At 33.0% G+C, this 18,702-nt stretch overlaps 1 protein-coding gene across 2 annotated transcripts; it reads right to left on the bottom strand.

The window, feature by feature from the left end:
* Positions 1–456: 456 nt before the first annotated feature.
* On the bottom strand, positions 457–17,965 carry LOC121371649. 2 transcript variants are annotated; one of them, XM_041497690.1, is made up of 11 exons: positions 17,800–17,965; positions 13,310–14,045; positions 12,779–12,972; positions 10,602–10,632; positions 9,901–9,987; positions 9,119–9,239; positions 8,136–8,166; positions 7,767–7,875; positions 7,227–7,355; positions 6,402–6,464; positions 457–5,692 (listed from the first exon to the last, which is right to left on the bottom strand). In XM_041497690.1, exons 2-11 carry the CDS (start codon positions 13,977–13,979, stop codon positions 5,490–5,492), a joined length of 1,638 nt encoding a protein of 545 aa, XP_041353624.1. In that variant the 5' UTR covers positions 13,980–14,045; positions 17,800–17,965; the 3' UTR covers positions 457–5,489. The 2 variants fall into 2 exon arrangements, with proteins under 2 accessions (XP_041353624.1, XP_041353625.1); XM_041497691.1 differs by having other exon boundaries at positions 12,779–12,969.
* Between the last annotated feature and the right edge of the window lie 737 nt (positions 17,966–18,702).

Here is an 18,702-nt window from a genome sequence, read left to right as displayed (position 1 = left end):
AACCCATACAGACATTTTATTTACAGAATTAATAAAATGCCCAAACTAAAAATCTTAAAACATATTTTAGGGGCAAATCAGATGTTACTATATAGTGCATTTTCATATTTTATATTAATTCATATTATCTGCAGGGTTTTCACACATCTCATAAAAACTTTCCACGACTTTCCCCATGAAAAATATTTTTTTACTGACAATTTTTTAATATTTTAATGAATAAATATGGAAGCTAGTATGAAAATACGAGCAGGAAATTGAAAAGGTAATCATGTTAAATTTTTAAAAACTTAAAAAAGAAAGAAAAAAGACTTGCCCTACGGTCAGGTCAGAGGGTTTAATGTGCACATTCTGAGCAAGCTGTTGTAGTCATGGGTGCAGGTGTTAACTTATGCTGGCTCCTTCGTACAGGACACAAAAGGGTTGTGGCGGGGGGGGGGGGGGGGGGGGGGAAAGAGTCCACACTGTCATATGCAAAGGAGCACAAGCGGCCCAACCAGGGTTGGTAGTGGGCAGGAGGGGGGTGGGTTGGTGCCACTAAATCCTGTAGGATTAGTTCCAAAATGAAACAGGTTGCATAATTTCATGAGGTAATTTTGACACAATTTGAAATGGTTCATCGAAATTAAATTGGAGCCATTTGAGTAATTTGACTTAGTTGGCCGAAATTAAGCTCTTGCTTACCCCACCACAGCTATCCTCTTCAAAACCAAAAAAACAAATGGCTTTATACATTTCAAAAGTTAGTTTATGATATGTTTACTGACCATGTTAAAACTGTTTGTAAGTATTCAACTGATATGAAAATAATCATTTGGCTGGAAGCAGTGGGCCCTTACTTTGAATAGCAGTTGTATTCGTGGAAACTAATCAGGGCTATTAATTAGCATCCTGCGGAAATTTAAAGCATTCATTATGTCAAATTTGAAAGACATAAGAAAACAGCTCGGTTACTGCTAAGTGCTAGTTGCAAACTTTAAATGTGGATCAATCACAGACCAGAACAGGCAGCAGAGGACTTATTCAGGGCTTCTAGATTATGGTAGCCCCACTCCCATGGCTAGTGATATTCAATGTTGGGCTAGTAAATAACTACTATCGCCATGTCCGATGGCTAGTGAAAAAAAGTTGTTGTCAAATGGTGTTTAAGTTTATTTAGTAAATACGGATATCCTCTTCCCAAATCTAAGAGTTTTTAAGCTCTATCTTCCTCTTAAGGTGACATATTCGATTATTACTGTAAGTAAAATTGTATTTACTCAAAAGTAGGGCTAGTGAATTTTTAATCATGGCTAGTACATTTTTAAAATCATTGATCCCATGGCTAGTGTTTTTTATAAACATTCTAGAAGCCCGGACTTATTGGAAGATTTTAAGCCATCCAATTGGCTGTTGGGATGTTCGGACCAGTCTTCTAACACTATCAGAGCTTAAACATGTTAAACACCATACAAAGTAACATCACTATCCACCAACTATCAAGCCGAGCCTGCTTAAACAACCTGAAGCATTTATCAGGCTCCATTGGAGTGAATGCGTGGTAATTGCAGGGTGCAAAACAGCCAGTCCCCAGGTCGCAAAATGTGATCAAAGTCCTCTGGCCAACTATAAATATAAAATAATGTTCAAAAATATTATGTGGGAGATCTTCTTTCTATATCATTTGAGCCACTGTTAATAATTGTATTGCATATATTTACTCCACATTACAATCTTGCTTGTGCTTTGCAAACCTGAACGAACTGGCGTACCATAATTTGTCAGCATCCATTTATAGATAAACATTGATTTTGTAGTGAGGTGTAGTCTTTATAAAACAAAGACTTCTTGATCCAGTTTGTAACCATTCAGAACATCTCAGCTGAATACACGATCAAATCCGAACGCACATTCATGAATGCCAAATGAAATTTAATGGCCCAGATATATTTTTGGGGCCACCATACTTTTCTGAAGAGTTTCGATCCCTGTAACTGGATAGTACCATCACATACAGACAACCATCAAGTCCTACAACAAAAACAGGACCTAGTCTGAAAGAGATGCCCATATCTTTCAACCTTTCAGTTTGGAGCACTTAGCAAGATCAGATATTGCCAAAACATCTAATGGTATCCATAATACATGTATAAGAAGATTTTATACTGCATTGTTAAACTTAATAATTTGAAAGCTTGCAACAGCCATGATGTTACAGTGGTGCTCAACCTGAGATGAAATTCCCTGACTTTTCCAAGATTTATTTTTTAACATGAACAAAATTGCAGGACTTTTCCATAACAGTTTTATTTTCCATGGGTTTTTATGACTGTGGGAACCCTCTATTTGGCTAAATTTATAACAAATAGGTCTAATATAGAAAATGTATTAGGTATATATTTCTGTATCTTGTAATTTACTTGTAAATTGTTTTTGGTATATTTCATAAACAAAAAAGTACTCATTCAAATAAGCATCTGATATGTCCCCAAGAAGAACAATAATAAATACAATTTTTAAAATGTACATAATATATTAATAATCAACAAAGTAAATAATTATAACAATAAAATCACAAATTTTGATATGAAATAACACACTTCATTAAATTTGTATTTTACAAATATGTCAACATTAAAACAAAACTACATAGTACTATAAACAATATCCGATATTATTTGTCTAACAAATAAATGCATTATATTCTATAACAAATAAATGCATTATATATCAGTGTCATAAATGCAAAATGCAGGTCAGGTCATAGGGTTTTACATACAGTCAGAGCAAGCTGCTGTAGTAAATGCCTATCATGGGCACAAGTGCCTGCCTTGGCTGGCTCCTTCGTCCAGGACAGGAAAAGGGTTGGGGTGAGTGGGAAAGAGGACCACCCGCATTGGCAGGTACAAGGGAGCACCAGCAGTCCGATGAGTCGGTAGTTGGTGCTATGGAATTTTGAATGTTCCATAGGATTAAATCAAACAGAATTATTGCGCGATTTCTATGAAGGAAATTGGGTGCATTTTTGAATGGTTCGCCAAAATATAAAGGGGAGCTACGTATAGTTTTGAACTTAGTATACCGAGAGTAGCTCGTTATTGGGACCTAGCCTATCAATGGCTGTTGTTGGGCGTCTTCATAGGTCGCAATAAGCAAGAAAATAATTTAATTTAATTCTGCCATGGTTTAGTCATAACAGAAAATATTTCATAGTTTTTCATTGAAACAAATGTCACACACATATTTGTTAGTATTAAACATATCATTACGATAATATAAGCTCCCACCATGTCACATATTTTTAATAGAACCTATATTTACTTTTTAGTTTTTTAATAGAACCTATATTTACTTCTTCTTTTTTTTCATAGCTAAAATGCAAACAAAATATGTGTGCATATTTTAACTTTTTCTGTTTTAACTGAATAGTTTTCTGTCTTTTATGAAATACCATAAAAAAGAAAAAACTAAGTTATAGCAATATTGCAAATATTGTGAAGAATAGTTGCTACATATCAAATAGTTTTTTTTAATGAGAACTACAAAATAATATAAAATAAAATAACAAACTTGTTATCCGTCATTATTAATCTTATGTTCCTTAAAAAAATACATTTGCCACTACAAAATCTTGTGACAAATGAACATTGATTCACTTGGGACCTAAGCTTAATGTTTGGTAACTTCTAATTTATATATATATGGGTTTTTTAATTGTTTTATCCATTCAAAAGGTTAAAAATGTCTGTAATAGTATAAGGTGTATCAAATTCATAACACTGTAAAGTATCATTAATATATTCCAAAGTACATATACCTGCAATGTATTACCAATAAATATCAACAGCAACAGCAGATTTTTAAACATAACAAGATTCTTTCAAATTACAAATCAACAAAATATAACAGGCACTAAATGTTAATGTATGATTAAAAAGTTATATACGATATATTATGTAAGGTATTATGTAAACAGTGCTATCAGTATGGTATATTACAAAAGTTGAGATGAATAATGAAACAACATTATAAATATACACCAGGAAATTAATCAAGCACTATCTGAATAGTATTGCAGCCAAAACGTCGCCCAATAATTATTGGTCCGTGCCAACAGGTTTAAAGTAGATACGAGAGTTTTTATACATATATATTCTATATCTACAGGGTATTTACCGAGATGGCATGTATAAATTACTTTGGGGAAGCACAACAGTGTGTCTCCAGCCTACAGAGAACATTAATTTCTGTGTTTGGTATTCATGAAATGGTCAGAATTACTTGTGAAGTGTAAGTCACATGGTCAAAAGTTGGTGGTGCTTAATTATTTTTCAGGTGTATACCAATAAATGTAACTGCATGATTAACGAGAAAGCCTAATCAGTTTTTCATCTCAAATTATATGTCAAAAGTACATATTTTAAAGTAATTTAATGGTATTGTTTTTAAAATATTTACAACCTAAAGAAAGCAGCATTTCATGATTATAAGAAAAATTACATTTATTTTTAAACACTGAAAAATATTTAAAACCCTATTAGAATACTACAAACAGAATTGACCCCAAAAGTTGTAGGTTACAACATTTTGCTTCAATAAATGCATTATTCAGATTAAGTGCCATCGTCCTTGAGTCCTACCTAACTACCCCGTAAATGCCACTGATCTTTAAATGAACCTTCACACACAATTTCAACTTATCAATTTTTATCACAGAATTTAAAACATATATAATTAATAAAAAAGAACACAAAATGTTTAAACAAATTCTAACCACATATGTTAAAATTTAATGGGATTAGAACTTGCATTTTCAGGGCTCACACTACAAATAATGTTTTAGTCAATTTTCAGATTTTAAATATTGCAAAATGTCTAATTTAAACATTTTATTAGCCAAATACTAAATATTGTAGCCATTTTTTAAAATGGGTTAATTTTGCTATTAGTAGGGTGATCCCTGCATTTCAGTATATGTATCTAATACCTCTATGGTTGCACAAAAAATATTCCATTTAAAACTTCACAACAATTATTAATTATTTACTAAACATTATCTTAATATACATAAAAAAAAAACACACAAAAATCAAACAAAATAAATTGACAAATGAGGGAACCAAGGAACACAAAACGAATAAAATAATATTCACCATGAAAAGTAATTCAAAATATCACATAAATATTTTAAGTAAATGAAACTCTCCAATATGTATATAAAATAATAACACATATACATAAAATAATTTTTTAATAAATGTTTTGATATTCAATCGACTGTGATTTGTATGCATAGTATCATAATGTAAATTAATATCATTTTACATTACTCAAGAGTTGTCTTGCAAGATGTGCGTAATATTTGCTATTTTGTCTTACCTTGCCATGAAATGCACACTAGTTTCAAAACCATACTACTATTCAAAAGCAACACTGAACATATTTTATCAGTTGCTGTTACATACAAAAGTCATTTGTCTGTTTCATATATCCTTCCTTAGCTCAGCTGCTTAAGAATACTTGATCTTCTTAGTGGATGCGTACTGATAGTAAAAATACTTGATTTTTCTCACGTAGAATTCAAAATGATCTTGTGCCAGCTCACAAAAGGTGTTGCTGTACAGATTGCAGTAGAGCCAGCTTCCCAGGATGAACAGCAGAAAAAAACATATTGCAAACAGGACACACAGCAAGGCTTGAGAAATCCATTCTTCTAAAATGTTAAAAAGACTTATCAACAGTTATTCTAAATAAAAATCTAATTTCTGTATTAATAGTTATGTATTTTACAATTCAATTGTTTAATTTTGCAGTCTTGTCCAAATGTTAAAATATTTCCCCATTTAATTTCATTCATTCATTTCAACTTATTTTTGTGCTTATATCCAATTTCGATTAAAGTACGCTGTCCTGGGCACACACCACAGCTATCTGGGCTGTCTGTCCAGGACAGTGCGTTAGTTACAGGCCCGTACGCAGTAGGGTGCCGAGGTCCGTCCGTGGATGTGTAAAAAAAAAAAAAAATAGTCCGACGATGTGAACTGTATGAAGTTTTCGCATGTTGTAATGCGCAGTAGAAATTTAAACTCAGAATGCAGGAAAATGCATCTTCTGCATTCTAGATATAAAACAATTGTGGGGGGGGGGGGGCATACCCCCAGACCCCCTAGCAACTCCGGCCCTTTGGCCCGCCGATTACGCACCCCCATATGCATTTCTGCGTACGGGCCTGAGTTATTAATTGAGAGATAAGACAGTGTAGTGGTCTTACACTACCCATTGAGTCAATAAAACTCGTTCTGGGTGGGAGTCGGTACCGAGATGCGAATCCAGTACCTACCAGCCTTATGTCCGATGGCTTAATCACAACACCACCGAGACTGGTAATTTAATTTGTGAGAAGTAAAGATTGATAAACAAACCTTGATGCCGTGAATTGCTGGTTTCTTGAGGCTCCTGAAACCTCACTTGCTTCTTCTCTTTATCTGAACATTAAAACAAACAACAATTAAATAATGAGCCATTCAAAACTTTCTTCAAGCAGTCTCACAACACACAATATTTATAATATGTAACGTAAATAAAATACTACACTATCACAGGTTATGGCTAATAGTAACTTAAGAGAGATCTGTGAATTAGGCTCTTGGAGAATCTTGCTTCCAATATAATGTAAATAACCATCCTGATTTTGTTTCATCTTCATCCACATGTCTCCTAGTTATTAATATTTAATGTTAAGGCCAGTATTTTTTTTATTATTAGACGTAAATTTTGCTCAAAAAAAAATAAAATTAAAAGGTGTATTTTTCACTTTTATTTTTTTTGCCGCCGACTTCCACAAATAGCTCTAAAGAAAAAAAAAGTTATCATTCTAGTCTATTGTGGCGCATTTCGTAAGGTAACAGTGAGAAATAACACTTATTTCGTCAATAAATATACTGTAGTAGATACAAATTGTTAATTCGTCTCCGGTCGCTCTCTTTCGGTCCGATTCGCTATTTCGCTCCAATTTCTATGCACCGCACGGTTGCGCACAGAGATGCCTTGTCAATCTTATTTTGTTACAAAGAATCCACATCTATCAAAGGAGCCATATTAAAAAAAAAATCACCCCAAACAGGTTTTTTATTTTTTTTTCCTTCCTCCTACCTTTGTGCACAAAAGTTCTTGTTCGTAAATCTAAAAATTAAAAAATACTGGCCTAAGAAAAAGAAAAAAAAGTGTTTTTTGTTTTTTTAAATTACCATCTCCTGATTTCCTTTGCCTGAGAATGGAGGACGGTGATCTAGGGATTGTCGTAACCGGGACGTTTGCTGCAGTCTCATCTTCAGCAGGATTACAGTCTGTATCTTCAGACAGGTGGGAGAGGGATTCTGAAACAGTAAACACAGCAAATCAAACATGTATCGTAACCAGGAAGTTTGCTGCAGTCTCATCTTGATTAGCAGGATTAGTCTTTATCTTGAGACAGGTGGGAGAGGAATTCTGAAACAGGAAACGCAGCAAATCATACGTATCTTTTACAGGTCACAGAGTTATATGTTCAACATTTGGTATTAATGACAAATGAAAAAAAGTTGTGGATCAGTCTTAAAGATCACACCCATGCTACATTATGAAAGCAAATTTACAATATGACCAAGAAAACAATTTACTGAAGTGTTAAAAAAAATTCTCTGAATATTTTTTTAATTATGGGTATGTATAATGAACCTCACACTTACTGAAAGTCAAAGAGTTGGGCATAACAAATGATAGTAAATAAACCCTGACTAGAGATTTACCATTGTATTGATGTCGCCCAACCTCTGCATATAAAGTGGCAAAGTAGTCCAAACTTTCCTTGGTGATTTGGTGATCATCTCCATAAATCTGCTGCCTGATCTTTGTTGCCTGAAATAAAGACAGATAATTTATAATAAGTTTTATTATTGTTACCGATACACACTGGTATTGTTACACACTATTATAAATCAACAATAAATTATACGGAACAAAATGCATGTTTGTTTTAAATTGATACATGTTTGTTTTAAATTGATATGATTGAAAACTGAAACAATAATGCAACAAATTAACAAACCAGATTTATGATAAAACCATTTCCCTTCATTTTTTAAAACAGTATAACTCAAATGTAGAATATTACTTACCTTGCCTGCATATTCCAGAGCAAGCTGAGGCCTGAAGAATAAAACAAATAACAGTAACAACTTAAATAAAATATCAATTATTAAAATTTATTACCCCAGCAGGCACTCATAACGGGGAAAAAAAAAAAAAAAAATTCTCACTAAGAAATTATCATGCACTGGTTTAACGTACACTACTATTGGACGATTTGACGCCAATAAACCAATCACCTTGTACTAATTATGATGTCATCACGATTTTGAAAGCACACACAATGACGTCATATAGTTTAAAGTGTTTGCATTTTCTGGTTTCAAAATTATCTGTGAACCGTGAATAAAATACAAAGTTAAAGCAATACCCAGAACAGTAAAGTAGTTTACGTTGTTTCTATATACACGGACGTGTAGCCGATGTAGGCCATATCGAAAATAAAGGCTTTAAAAAAAGTAATAATAGCTGGGGTAATGGAATAACAAACTCGGTACCAGTTATTATCAAATTTATGTCCCTCATGAAATAATTTTCACTTGTCACTTGCTAAAGCTCATGACAAGTGAAAATTATTTCATGAGGGACATAAATTTGATAACTGGTAACTCGTTTATTATCCTCTGTATATCTAATAGAAATATTTGACTTTTAATAGACAGATAATGTATACAAACCATGAAAACCAATCATAAAAGACAATCATACATGTTTTACAACAATTTAATATTAAACATGGATATCATGACATCCAAAACTGAAGACAGCCGAAGGAGAAACAACCTATGAACGTCTTCATTATTTTGAGGTTTGTTTGGGTTCTTTAAGAAGTAATTCAAAGACATGGATAAATTTAATCATTAACACATACAGATTGTTTGATCAAATGTTTTCACAAAATATACTTGTAATAATTATAAATCATTGCAAAATAACATTACTTGTATAAATGGTAGTTTGCTTCTGTGGGGCGGGAAAGAAAAAGAGTATGCTACAGTAGATAAGGACTCACTGTTTCCTGTCCATACACAGTTTGGCCAGATGTTCGTACTCTTCTGCACGAAGAGCATCCTTAGAGATCTTTGAATCGCCATCACCTTCTTTACATTCACTCATACCAGTATGGATTTCCTCTAAAATAAATAGGTGAAAAAAATGTGTTTAATGACACCTCAGTATATTTTAAATTGCAGCTAGGAAATAGCACTCTTGATCTTAGAAACCGTATGCTTACAAACTATGAGTGTTTTAATAGTGATATAATGAAACAGCACTGTTATATATTCAGTATGATAGCACATCGTGTCAACAGATAGAAAAACAGTGTGATTATAGGCATTGTCAAATATGAGTCTTCCATCTTGTTTAAAGGGACATTCCCAAGTTTTCTGCATTGTAAGATGTTTCTGACTAATAAAATATTTCTACGATTAAACTTACATATTAAATATATTTTCTTGTTTAGAATATCAGTGTCTATATATTCAATGTGTTTTTGGTCGTTTTAATATTTGTAAGAAGCCCAAACTGGATTTTGTCTTCAAATAATTCCGTACGTACGAAAAAAAATATTTTAGAAACTAAAGTGAAATTTAACCTTATTAAAATATTAGAACGACCAGAAACATGTTTAATATATAGCCACTAATATTTTATGCATAGAAAATATATTTGATATGTAATTACAATCGTTAAAAAGTCTCTGTTAGTCGATAACACCTTAAATATTGCAGCAAACTCAGAAATGTCCCTTTAAAATAAAAGTTGTGTAAGAACGTAGTTTCACAAACTTACCCAACTTCTTTTGAATTTGTGTTGTGTCAATCAATGCATTCTCATAAAACAACTTCTCAGCTTGGATGAAACAAATGGCTTTTTCATCTGCATATTAACGTTAAGGATCTACAAATTGTTTATATATGCTTAAAATAATACTGAATTTAAGGAATATTTGGTATATCTCATACACCTGTCATTATGTCAAACTAATAATTGTAGAATGTAAATGGATTTCTTTTTTGTCCAGTAGTCAGTATTGATATTTAAATCTGTCAAACCGAGATGCAATAACCTAGAAAGTTTTTTTTAAAAACAACATCACTACAGCATATTGATTTATTAATCATCCGCTACATTTTTCCATTAGTAGCAAGGGATCTTTTATATGCATCATCCCACAGACAGGATGGCACATACTATGGTCTTTGATATACCAGTCGTGATGTATTGGTTTGAACGAGAAATAGCCCAATGGGGCAACAGAAATCCAAAATACCAACTGTATTTCCTTGACTTATGTAATATATATATTTTTTGGTATGTTTCCATTATGGTATATAATGAATAACCATAATGAAAATCCTTAATACATGGCATATTTCTTAAATTTATGTGAGCATTACAAATAATCTGAATACTATTCTAATAGCAAAAGCAAACACTGATGTCGTTCACAATGCAATGCAAATGCAAACAAAGATTGTCCAAAAGGATACATTCACCATGCTGGAAGAAAATGTCTGCTATCTGTAAAATAAATAATCAAAAGTTTAATTGACAGTAAACTATAGACTGAATATTAAAAAAAAAACACAAACAAAACACAAACAAAATTATCAAAATATATTAAGCCAATGATTAAAAATTTAATATATGTTTGCTGTAACTCAACTGATTCATAAAAGTCAAAATGGCACACTTCCGACACTATCAGCTTTAACATATGATAGGATCACAGGCATTGTTTTCGACCAAACTGTGGTGGGATTCATCTTGGTGGTAGAATGCTCGCCAAAGGATTCATTCCTTTTGATGGACATGGGGTGTGTGCATGTGTCATCCTATACCAACCAGTGTTTCACGAATGATATATCAAACGTGTATCTAAAACATCCCTTGCTGTATAGGTATAATAAGAGTAGTCTACATTATGGCAGAAGGCAGGGCTTTAGATTGCATCAAAGTCAAGGCGATAAACATTAATCATGCCCAAATTAACTACAAACCAGCTGATATCAAAATATTTTACCTCAAATTAGTGAAATCTAAAGCCCTGAAGCGATCTTAGCACTACTATCGCCGTAAATACCTACCATCATGACCTTAATTTTTTATCTGATTCCATGACGTGGTGTAGCTTACTATCGTCGTAAATTACTGTGAAATTTTACAATAGGTACGAGGCAGTTGTAAGCCACTAACGTAGCTGTCAAATGGCAGTTAAATGATGATTTTGGTCATTTTCTAAGAAGGATACTAACTTTTGTATAAAAATGGATCTAATATATAGCAAATACCTTTTATAAAACTCGCCATTCGATGAAAAAACATTCTAGGCCATACGACTTTCACACGAAAATACGGGAGATAACTAATTCGTACTTCTTTGTAAAGAATATTTTAATCATTAAAGGGGCACTTACAACTACCGTAAGGTTGCTTTGTGGAACAGGTGCCAGTTGTAAAATTCAACGTAAGTCACTACAATTAACCTTAGCTCCAATTCTTTTGTGGAACAGGGCCCTGGAGGGTTTCTTCTTTCCTTTTCAACCAAATATCAAAATAACAATATACAGAGCACTACACAGCGAGTAAACCACTCGCATTTGCAAGTAACCTTTGTTCACAGGTGACTGTTTCTTAAAAGGTAGTAGCCAACTGGCAAGTACAAAATACTGGGTCCAGTAAGCATAAACAAGTTGAACATGCCTTTGTAATTAGTACAACAGGATTTTTAAATAAATAATGTTTACTTCCTTTATTACTTTGCCAAACTCCAGACTTGGATTGTCTGAATTTGTTATTGATGCATTTATTTTTAGCCTTTTTATGTACAGGAAGTTTATCCAACGAGGGTAAAGTGATCGTGAGTCAGAAGCTAATGTCCTTTTGTATCTTTGGTGCATTAAATGATTACTATACAAAGCTAGTATTCCTTGGACTTCATGTTGTGTATATTCTTTAATTAAGCACTTTATTAGCACAGATATGGAGCAGAATATGACACTGTACAAAAAACAAAACATATTGGACTCTTGGAGCAACAGCATCAGTATTCAACCAGTGTATTTCCATACTCCTTTTAACTGAACAGTATATATATTTTCTCAAAGTATTTTGGACATTCGCAGTAGGGTACATAATCTTTCTTTCAAAAGTGCTATATAGCAGATGATAAATGTAACTAAATGTTGATGACTTCAGAGTTGAGTTTTCATTTTTTAATATCTATATATGTACTTGTATATAGCAAAAATGTCAACAACTTTACATACTATTTAGAGTATTGCTATAACTTTATATTTTATTCACGATAACAGATAATTGAAAAAATAATTTAAAAATTATATTTATTGTATTCAAAATATCTGCAATGACTTGTATTAAAATAACTTTTTATTACAAATTTAATAATAAAGACAGATGTGTAAATGAAAACCTTTTTTAAAGTATGAGATGTCATTGTGTAGCTTTGTTAAATCGTGATGACGTCATATTTCCATACTTTCATTTCCACAAAACTTTACGAGTACATGATGGCATAAATAATGATGATGAATATAACCTGAAATGGATTTTAAACATCTCAGAACTGACAGAAACTATTCTGATATTGGTAAAACTGAGAAGTAGAAAGAAAAAAAAAGTTTTTTTTTTTTTTACAAGAACACACATTTCTCAAGCAGTGTGGCAAAAGTGCGAAATTGGAGTCCATTTGTAGATTGGAGAGACAGCCAAGATAGCATTTGAGAGCAGCATTCCTCTTCCCTTCTCTTTCTAAAGCCAAGCCTTGGCTAAACATCCGAATCCGAGACTCGTCATTCTCATGCAGCACATCTTCAAACTCAAAAATATTGCTATCATCTGCTGAAAAATATTATTTAATTCAATTATATCTGTGCAAATTAATCAAGACAAGATAATATTGTGTTTGCAGTCCTTGATTAATAATGAATCTAACAAATAGTCTTGACAGAATGCATGTATATTAAACTTTAAAGTTATGATGTTTATATAATAACACAGACTTGCAAAAAGGATCCTTGGAACACCTGTAATGTAAATACAATCGTTAATACACTGTAAATTACATCAGCACATCACAAGAAACAGACATAAAATGATTGCTATGGTACATGTATAACAACACTGCTACGTACTCAACTTTGTTTTCACTTAATGCATATACAATATATGTTCATACCAACAGGGTCTTCATCGATCTGTTTTTCTTCTAACTCATTCACATTTTCTTCCATAGAAATAGATTCTCCAGCATCAGAACTGTCAACATCAGTGGTAACCATCCCAGCATCATCTATATGTAGTTCTTTATCTTGTTCATCTTTTACTTCCTTGGAATAATCCACCCCTTTGTTTTGTACATAATCTGTCATTTCTTTGGCACCATCAAGTGCTTGTGGCGTGTTATCTATTACTGCTTTGGTATTATTTACATTACTGTTTACATCATCAATCATCACTTCCTTAGCACCATCTAACTCACTGTGTTGTTCATCTACTGCTTCCCTGGTCAATCCTAACAAATTATCACAACGATGAAACTCGCTGCTGTCACCTGATCCACCTTCAGATTGTTGATCAAAGCCGACATGTCTTGCAGCACCTATTTGCTTACTTGTATGAACATCAGTGTATTCTATCTGTTCCACGGATGCAGTGCTCAAATCACCAATGTGTTCTTCTACCTGATCTATAACTACAGGGCTGGAATCATCAATGGTTTCTTCAGAATGATCAACAAATACTGTGACACCATCTTCAAAGTGTTCCGAATTATCTACATCACCACTTTGTGTTTTTGTCAGATGTGTATGTTCAGTGGTGCTGTCTTTAGACAAATTTTCTTCCATACTGGTCGAAGTTGGTTGCCTCAACTAGCCTTCAGTAAATAGTCTTCACCTCTACTGAATCTTTATCTGTAAAGTAGTAAGAATAAATAAATACTTTCTTAAAGGGACAGACCCTAGTTTTTAAACACTAAGGCATATTTTTCACTATTAGAGCCATTTATGATCACTGAAATCAAACATTACTTATATTTTATTGTTTAGATTATCAATTTCCATACAACCGAAGTGTTTCTGGTCATCCTAGTGTTTCTAATACCACAAAATGCATGTTTCATTTTTTTTTAATTCATGTGTGTCTGATCGAGAAGTAGATCGGTTATGGAGTCGCGTTTTAGTCGATGTTTAAGGGTATTTCAACATCACAGACTCTTGTTTCACTCTGTTGTATCCAAATTTGTTACAAGTTTGTAATTTAACCACACTTAGTGTCCTTTTTTCTGAGTTGAAACTAGGGTCCAGGTGAAAAATATGCCTTAATGTTTAAAAACTAGGGTCTGTCCATTTAAGGAAAAAAAACAAAAAAAAAACATTCTGATGGTTGTACTAAGCTTAACAAACATTAGTTTAAAGTATTTAGTTACTATTTATTTATTATTTAATACTATTAGCAATGAACAGTAACATACATGTAATATACAATAATACACATACATGTAAACATCGGCGCCCACTGGTAGGCCTCTGAAAATTGCAAGAATGATGCTTCCTTCAAGCAAATCTAATTTTGAGCACCCTTTTATTGTTCACACATTAAATGTAGGACATAATTTATATAGGTTGCACAAAAAGAAAATGGGTTACCTAAATATCTTTTTGCATAACCCATAAAGGCATACACAAATGGATTTAGTCCAATTACTCTGACGGTGAAACAGGTAGACGGACATTTGGACAGTTATCACTCTCTCTAACCATTAGAAACCAATCTAATGTGCAATCTCTGCCTATCAAACAGTAGTTAAAGATTCCTGATCTAATACAACAACAATCCTATGTTTGACATTTAATACCTTTACATCGATCATTTACGAGCTCCCTGATAAAAAAAAAAAAATTCAATTATTAATCACTAATACACACACTACAGGAAGAAACATTTCAATTATGTTCCGGTTAAATGTGTATTTGCTGATGGGGGTTATCCTGTAGTGTGTGTATTAGTGATTAGTATGTTAATTTTTTTTTTATCAGGGACTTGGAAACAATCATTTTAAAGGTATTTAAACGTCAAACATCTATAGGATTGCTGTTGTATTAGACTTAAAAATTAAGACTTGGACTACCATTTGTTAGGCAGTATTTGCATAATATTGATATAGATTGGTCTCTGATGGTTAGATGTCCGTCTAGGTCTCCAAACATCCATCTAGCTCTGTTACCATCAGAGTACTCGGGATAAAAATGTACAATGGATTGTGCAAATATTCAAAAGCCTGATTCAGTCAAAAGACAATTTGAGGAAAGAGTTCGACATATATCTCTCTATATCAAAAGCACTAAAAACTAACCATAACCCTCACCCTAAAACTAACCCTAACCACTGAAAGTGGGGTACGGGTCAAACTCATGCCAAATAGGCTATCATCAAGAAGTCAAAATAGTCAGGCATGAGTTTAAAGGGACATTCCTGAGTTTGCTGCAATTTTTAAGATGTTATCGATTAACAGACTTTTTAACAATTGTAATTATGTATCAAATATATTTTTCCGCATAAAATATTAGTGGCTGTATATTAAACATGTTTCTGATCGTTCTAATATTTGTACTAGGTCAAATTTCATTCTATTTCCTAAAATATGTTTTTTCGTACGTATGAAATTATTTGAAGACAAAATCCAGTTTGGGCTTCTTACAAATATTAAGATGACCAGAAACACATTGAATATAAAGACACTGATATTCTAAAGAAGAATATATATTTAATATTAATAATATGTAAGTTTAATCATATACCATCGATGTCCAAAATTGCGTTCACCATACAACAAAAACATGAATACGATATTTACGGAAATACTATTCTACATTTTTTAGCTACGATACGTGAAACAAAATAGACTGCAATCAATTAACGTAAAGATCAACAATGTGGATGTAAAACAAATTAATTCTACTAAATAAAAGTGAAACACCCTCCAGTAAACAGGAAAGATTGCGACGTTTCTAACTGCATTCAGGAGCATGCGTTTGCCAAAAAGTATCATACCGCGCATCTGTGATTCGTCATTTTCCATTTTTATGGCCACTACATGAAAAAATATATATTTCTTAACTATGCACAGTTGACGAACACTTGTTTAATATTTTTTTAAAAGGAAAAATTCAATTTATCAAGCCGCCTAGTCCGGTCCGTGTTTTACCAACACCCAATGCCAACACTTGATGTCAATAGTGATAGGCATTACGTTCATACCACTGAATAGTTTGTAAAATATAACTTTTTAATGAATTGATTCTTAATTAACACAATTTATACACTCAAAATTATTTACAATTGTTATGAATACTATTCACTACAGTAGTGGCACAAAAATGTAGCATACCTTTTGCAGATCAAATAAAATAATTGAAAGCAAATTCTAACACCAGAAATCATAAAAATCATACAAATTAAATGATTTGGCTTTGTTGATCTGGCACGTGTGGGTCATGTCACACGCACCGAATGTTAATTTATCTTCCTCCATTTTAAGTCAATTTCTACGAGTCATGTGGACCCGATATCGGTAATTTTAAGGAATAAACAAAAACGACTCGGTAAAATTAATAGTTTTTGGGGTTTGTAAAGTTTTGTATTTAGATACTTACTTGTTTTAACTTTATTGTTAAGGAAAATGTTTTAGAACTGTGAAGACAAACCTCACAAATGAATGACAAGCAGAGACAAATCAGATGTTAATTGTGCGAACAGTGCACGAGAAAACAAAGTGAATGGAGTTGGAAGCATAATGCAGTTAGGGACGTTGACAATAAATATTTTATTACGGTCGACGATAGTCACTTTTCGCACCCTTGTTTTGGGTTCGTACACAATAAATATAGCATATCTTACCGTAATTTCACTTGAAATCCATATTTCGTAAAGGGTACAATTTTTTAATCACAAGATTTTCTTCAAACACATTCAGATGCATTAGTAATGTACAAAAAATTTACAATAGCAAGTTTGCATTGGAATTTTTCCAGCATTCTTAAAACATAAAAGTCATGTACCCAGTGTATGGTTATTGTAAGGCGATTCAAAGTGACATCACTGGAATACTGACGTCATTCAAATTCAAAATTGGCTATATTATTACAATGCTTCGCCACATTAAAATAAAAACTGGTCTACTAACCTTGACCCCTGTCAAATTTCTATAATAAGCGGACAACGTTGCTTACAGGTTGGTATTTTGTTATTTTTCATAATTCTGAACAAAATATTAATCTTAATAGTTAAGTTTCAAAAGATGAAAGAAATAAAAAGTACCTTTTGTCAAATTTATCATATCAAAAAATTACCATTTGATATGTTTTATTTACTGTGTACGAAGCCAAAACAAGGGTGCGAAAAGTGACTGTCGTCGACCTTAGTGAAGTTAGTCAGTAACATCTTACAATGCACTGTGACTGTGTTATGCAGCAAACTCAGGAATGTCCCTTTAACTGGTACTCCCCTATAAATGGTTAAAGTTAGTGTTAGGGGTCGAACTCTTTCCAATAGTTTGCTAAAAAATGTGCGTGCGTTACCACTGCGGCTAGTAAAAGGGGGGGGGGGGGGCGGAGAGACTACAATAACAAGACGATGAAAGGTAGGTGACGGAAACTGGTTACTTACTGGATGAGACTAACGAAAACCGCCCGAAGTTCCTAACAGATTACAATTTATGTTATTCTTATGATGGGACCAAGTGTCTGTGTTTTGAAACTTCAAAAAATCACAGATGCGTGGGAGGAAAGGTAAACCTGTCTAAAAATCTTATATATCCAAGCATCCAATGACGCCAAACTATCACTTCCTGTGGTAGAATATAAATTATAATAGTGAATTTAAATCGGAATAGGATTGGTTTATTAATGTGGGTTTTTAAAAGCGCTGAGACCGACCGGAAAAAAAACGTCCGCTAGACTGGTTTATGCGCTTCATTGTAAACCAAATGGCCACGTCGGGAACCAATCAAATAGTTCGCGAAATTTGGCGAAAAGTTCGCTGGCTAAACTTAGGGCAGAGCTACGAAAACCCCCAGCTTTATCCTGTTGCTCATCTTGTAACCATAGCACAGCTCTGTTGGGACATGGATACAGCAACTAGTTTATTAACTATAGTCCGTCCCATCATTCTATTAAAATGTTTTTTGGGGTAAATAGTTTCAGTTTGGTTTGACGTAAGAAAAAAAGTAAAAGTGTTTTGGAAATAACAAATAAATACTATTTCTGTGTGCAATTTACAAATCAATCGGCTTGGAAATGAATTGCGGATCAGTTCGCCCAGAAAAGCTCTTTTAGAGCTCAATGTCTGGTTAAATACTGAGCTTTGGGAGTTAAAGTCCAAAGCTGCCCCTCAAATACTTAAAGCATGGCAGGATTACTGGGACCATAAAACACGAATGTGGCATTATTCAATTAAGCCCTGTGTAACTGGCCCTGGGCCTATACTGTCAAACATCAAGAACACAAAAACTTTAACCAGGATGAGGTTTGGGGCCTCACCAGTTCTTGCGTGTGGAAAATTTAAAATGAA

This window comes from Gigantopelta aegis, chromosome 4, assembly GCF_016097555.1.
Source record: "Gigantopelta aegis isolate Gae_Host chromosome 4, Gae_host_genome, whole genome shotgun sequence".
NCBI classification, from domain to species: domain Eukaryota; kingdom Metazoa; phylum Mollusca; class Gastropoda; order Neomphalida; family Peltospiridae; genus Gigantopelta; species Gigantopelta aegis.
Note: the sequence above shows the minus strand (reverse complement) of the source record. Positions and strands in the feature narration are given on the sequence as shown.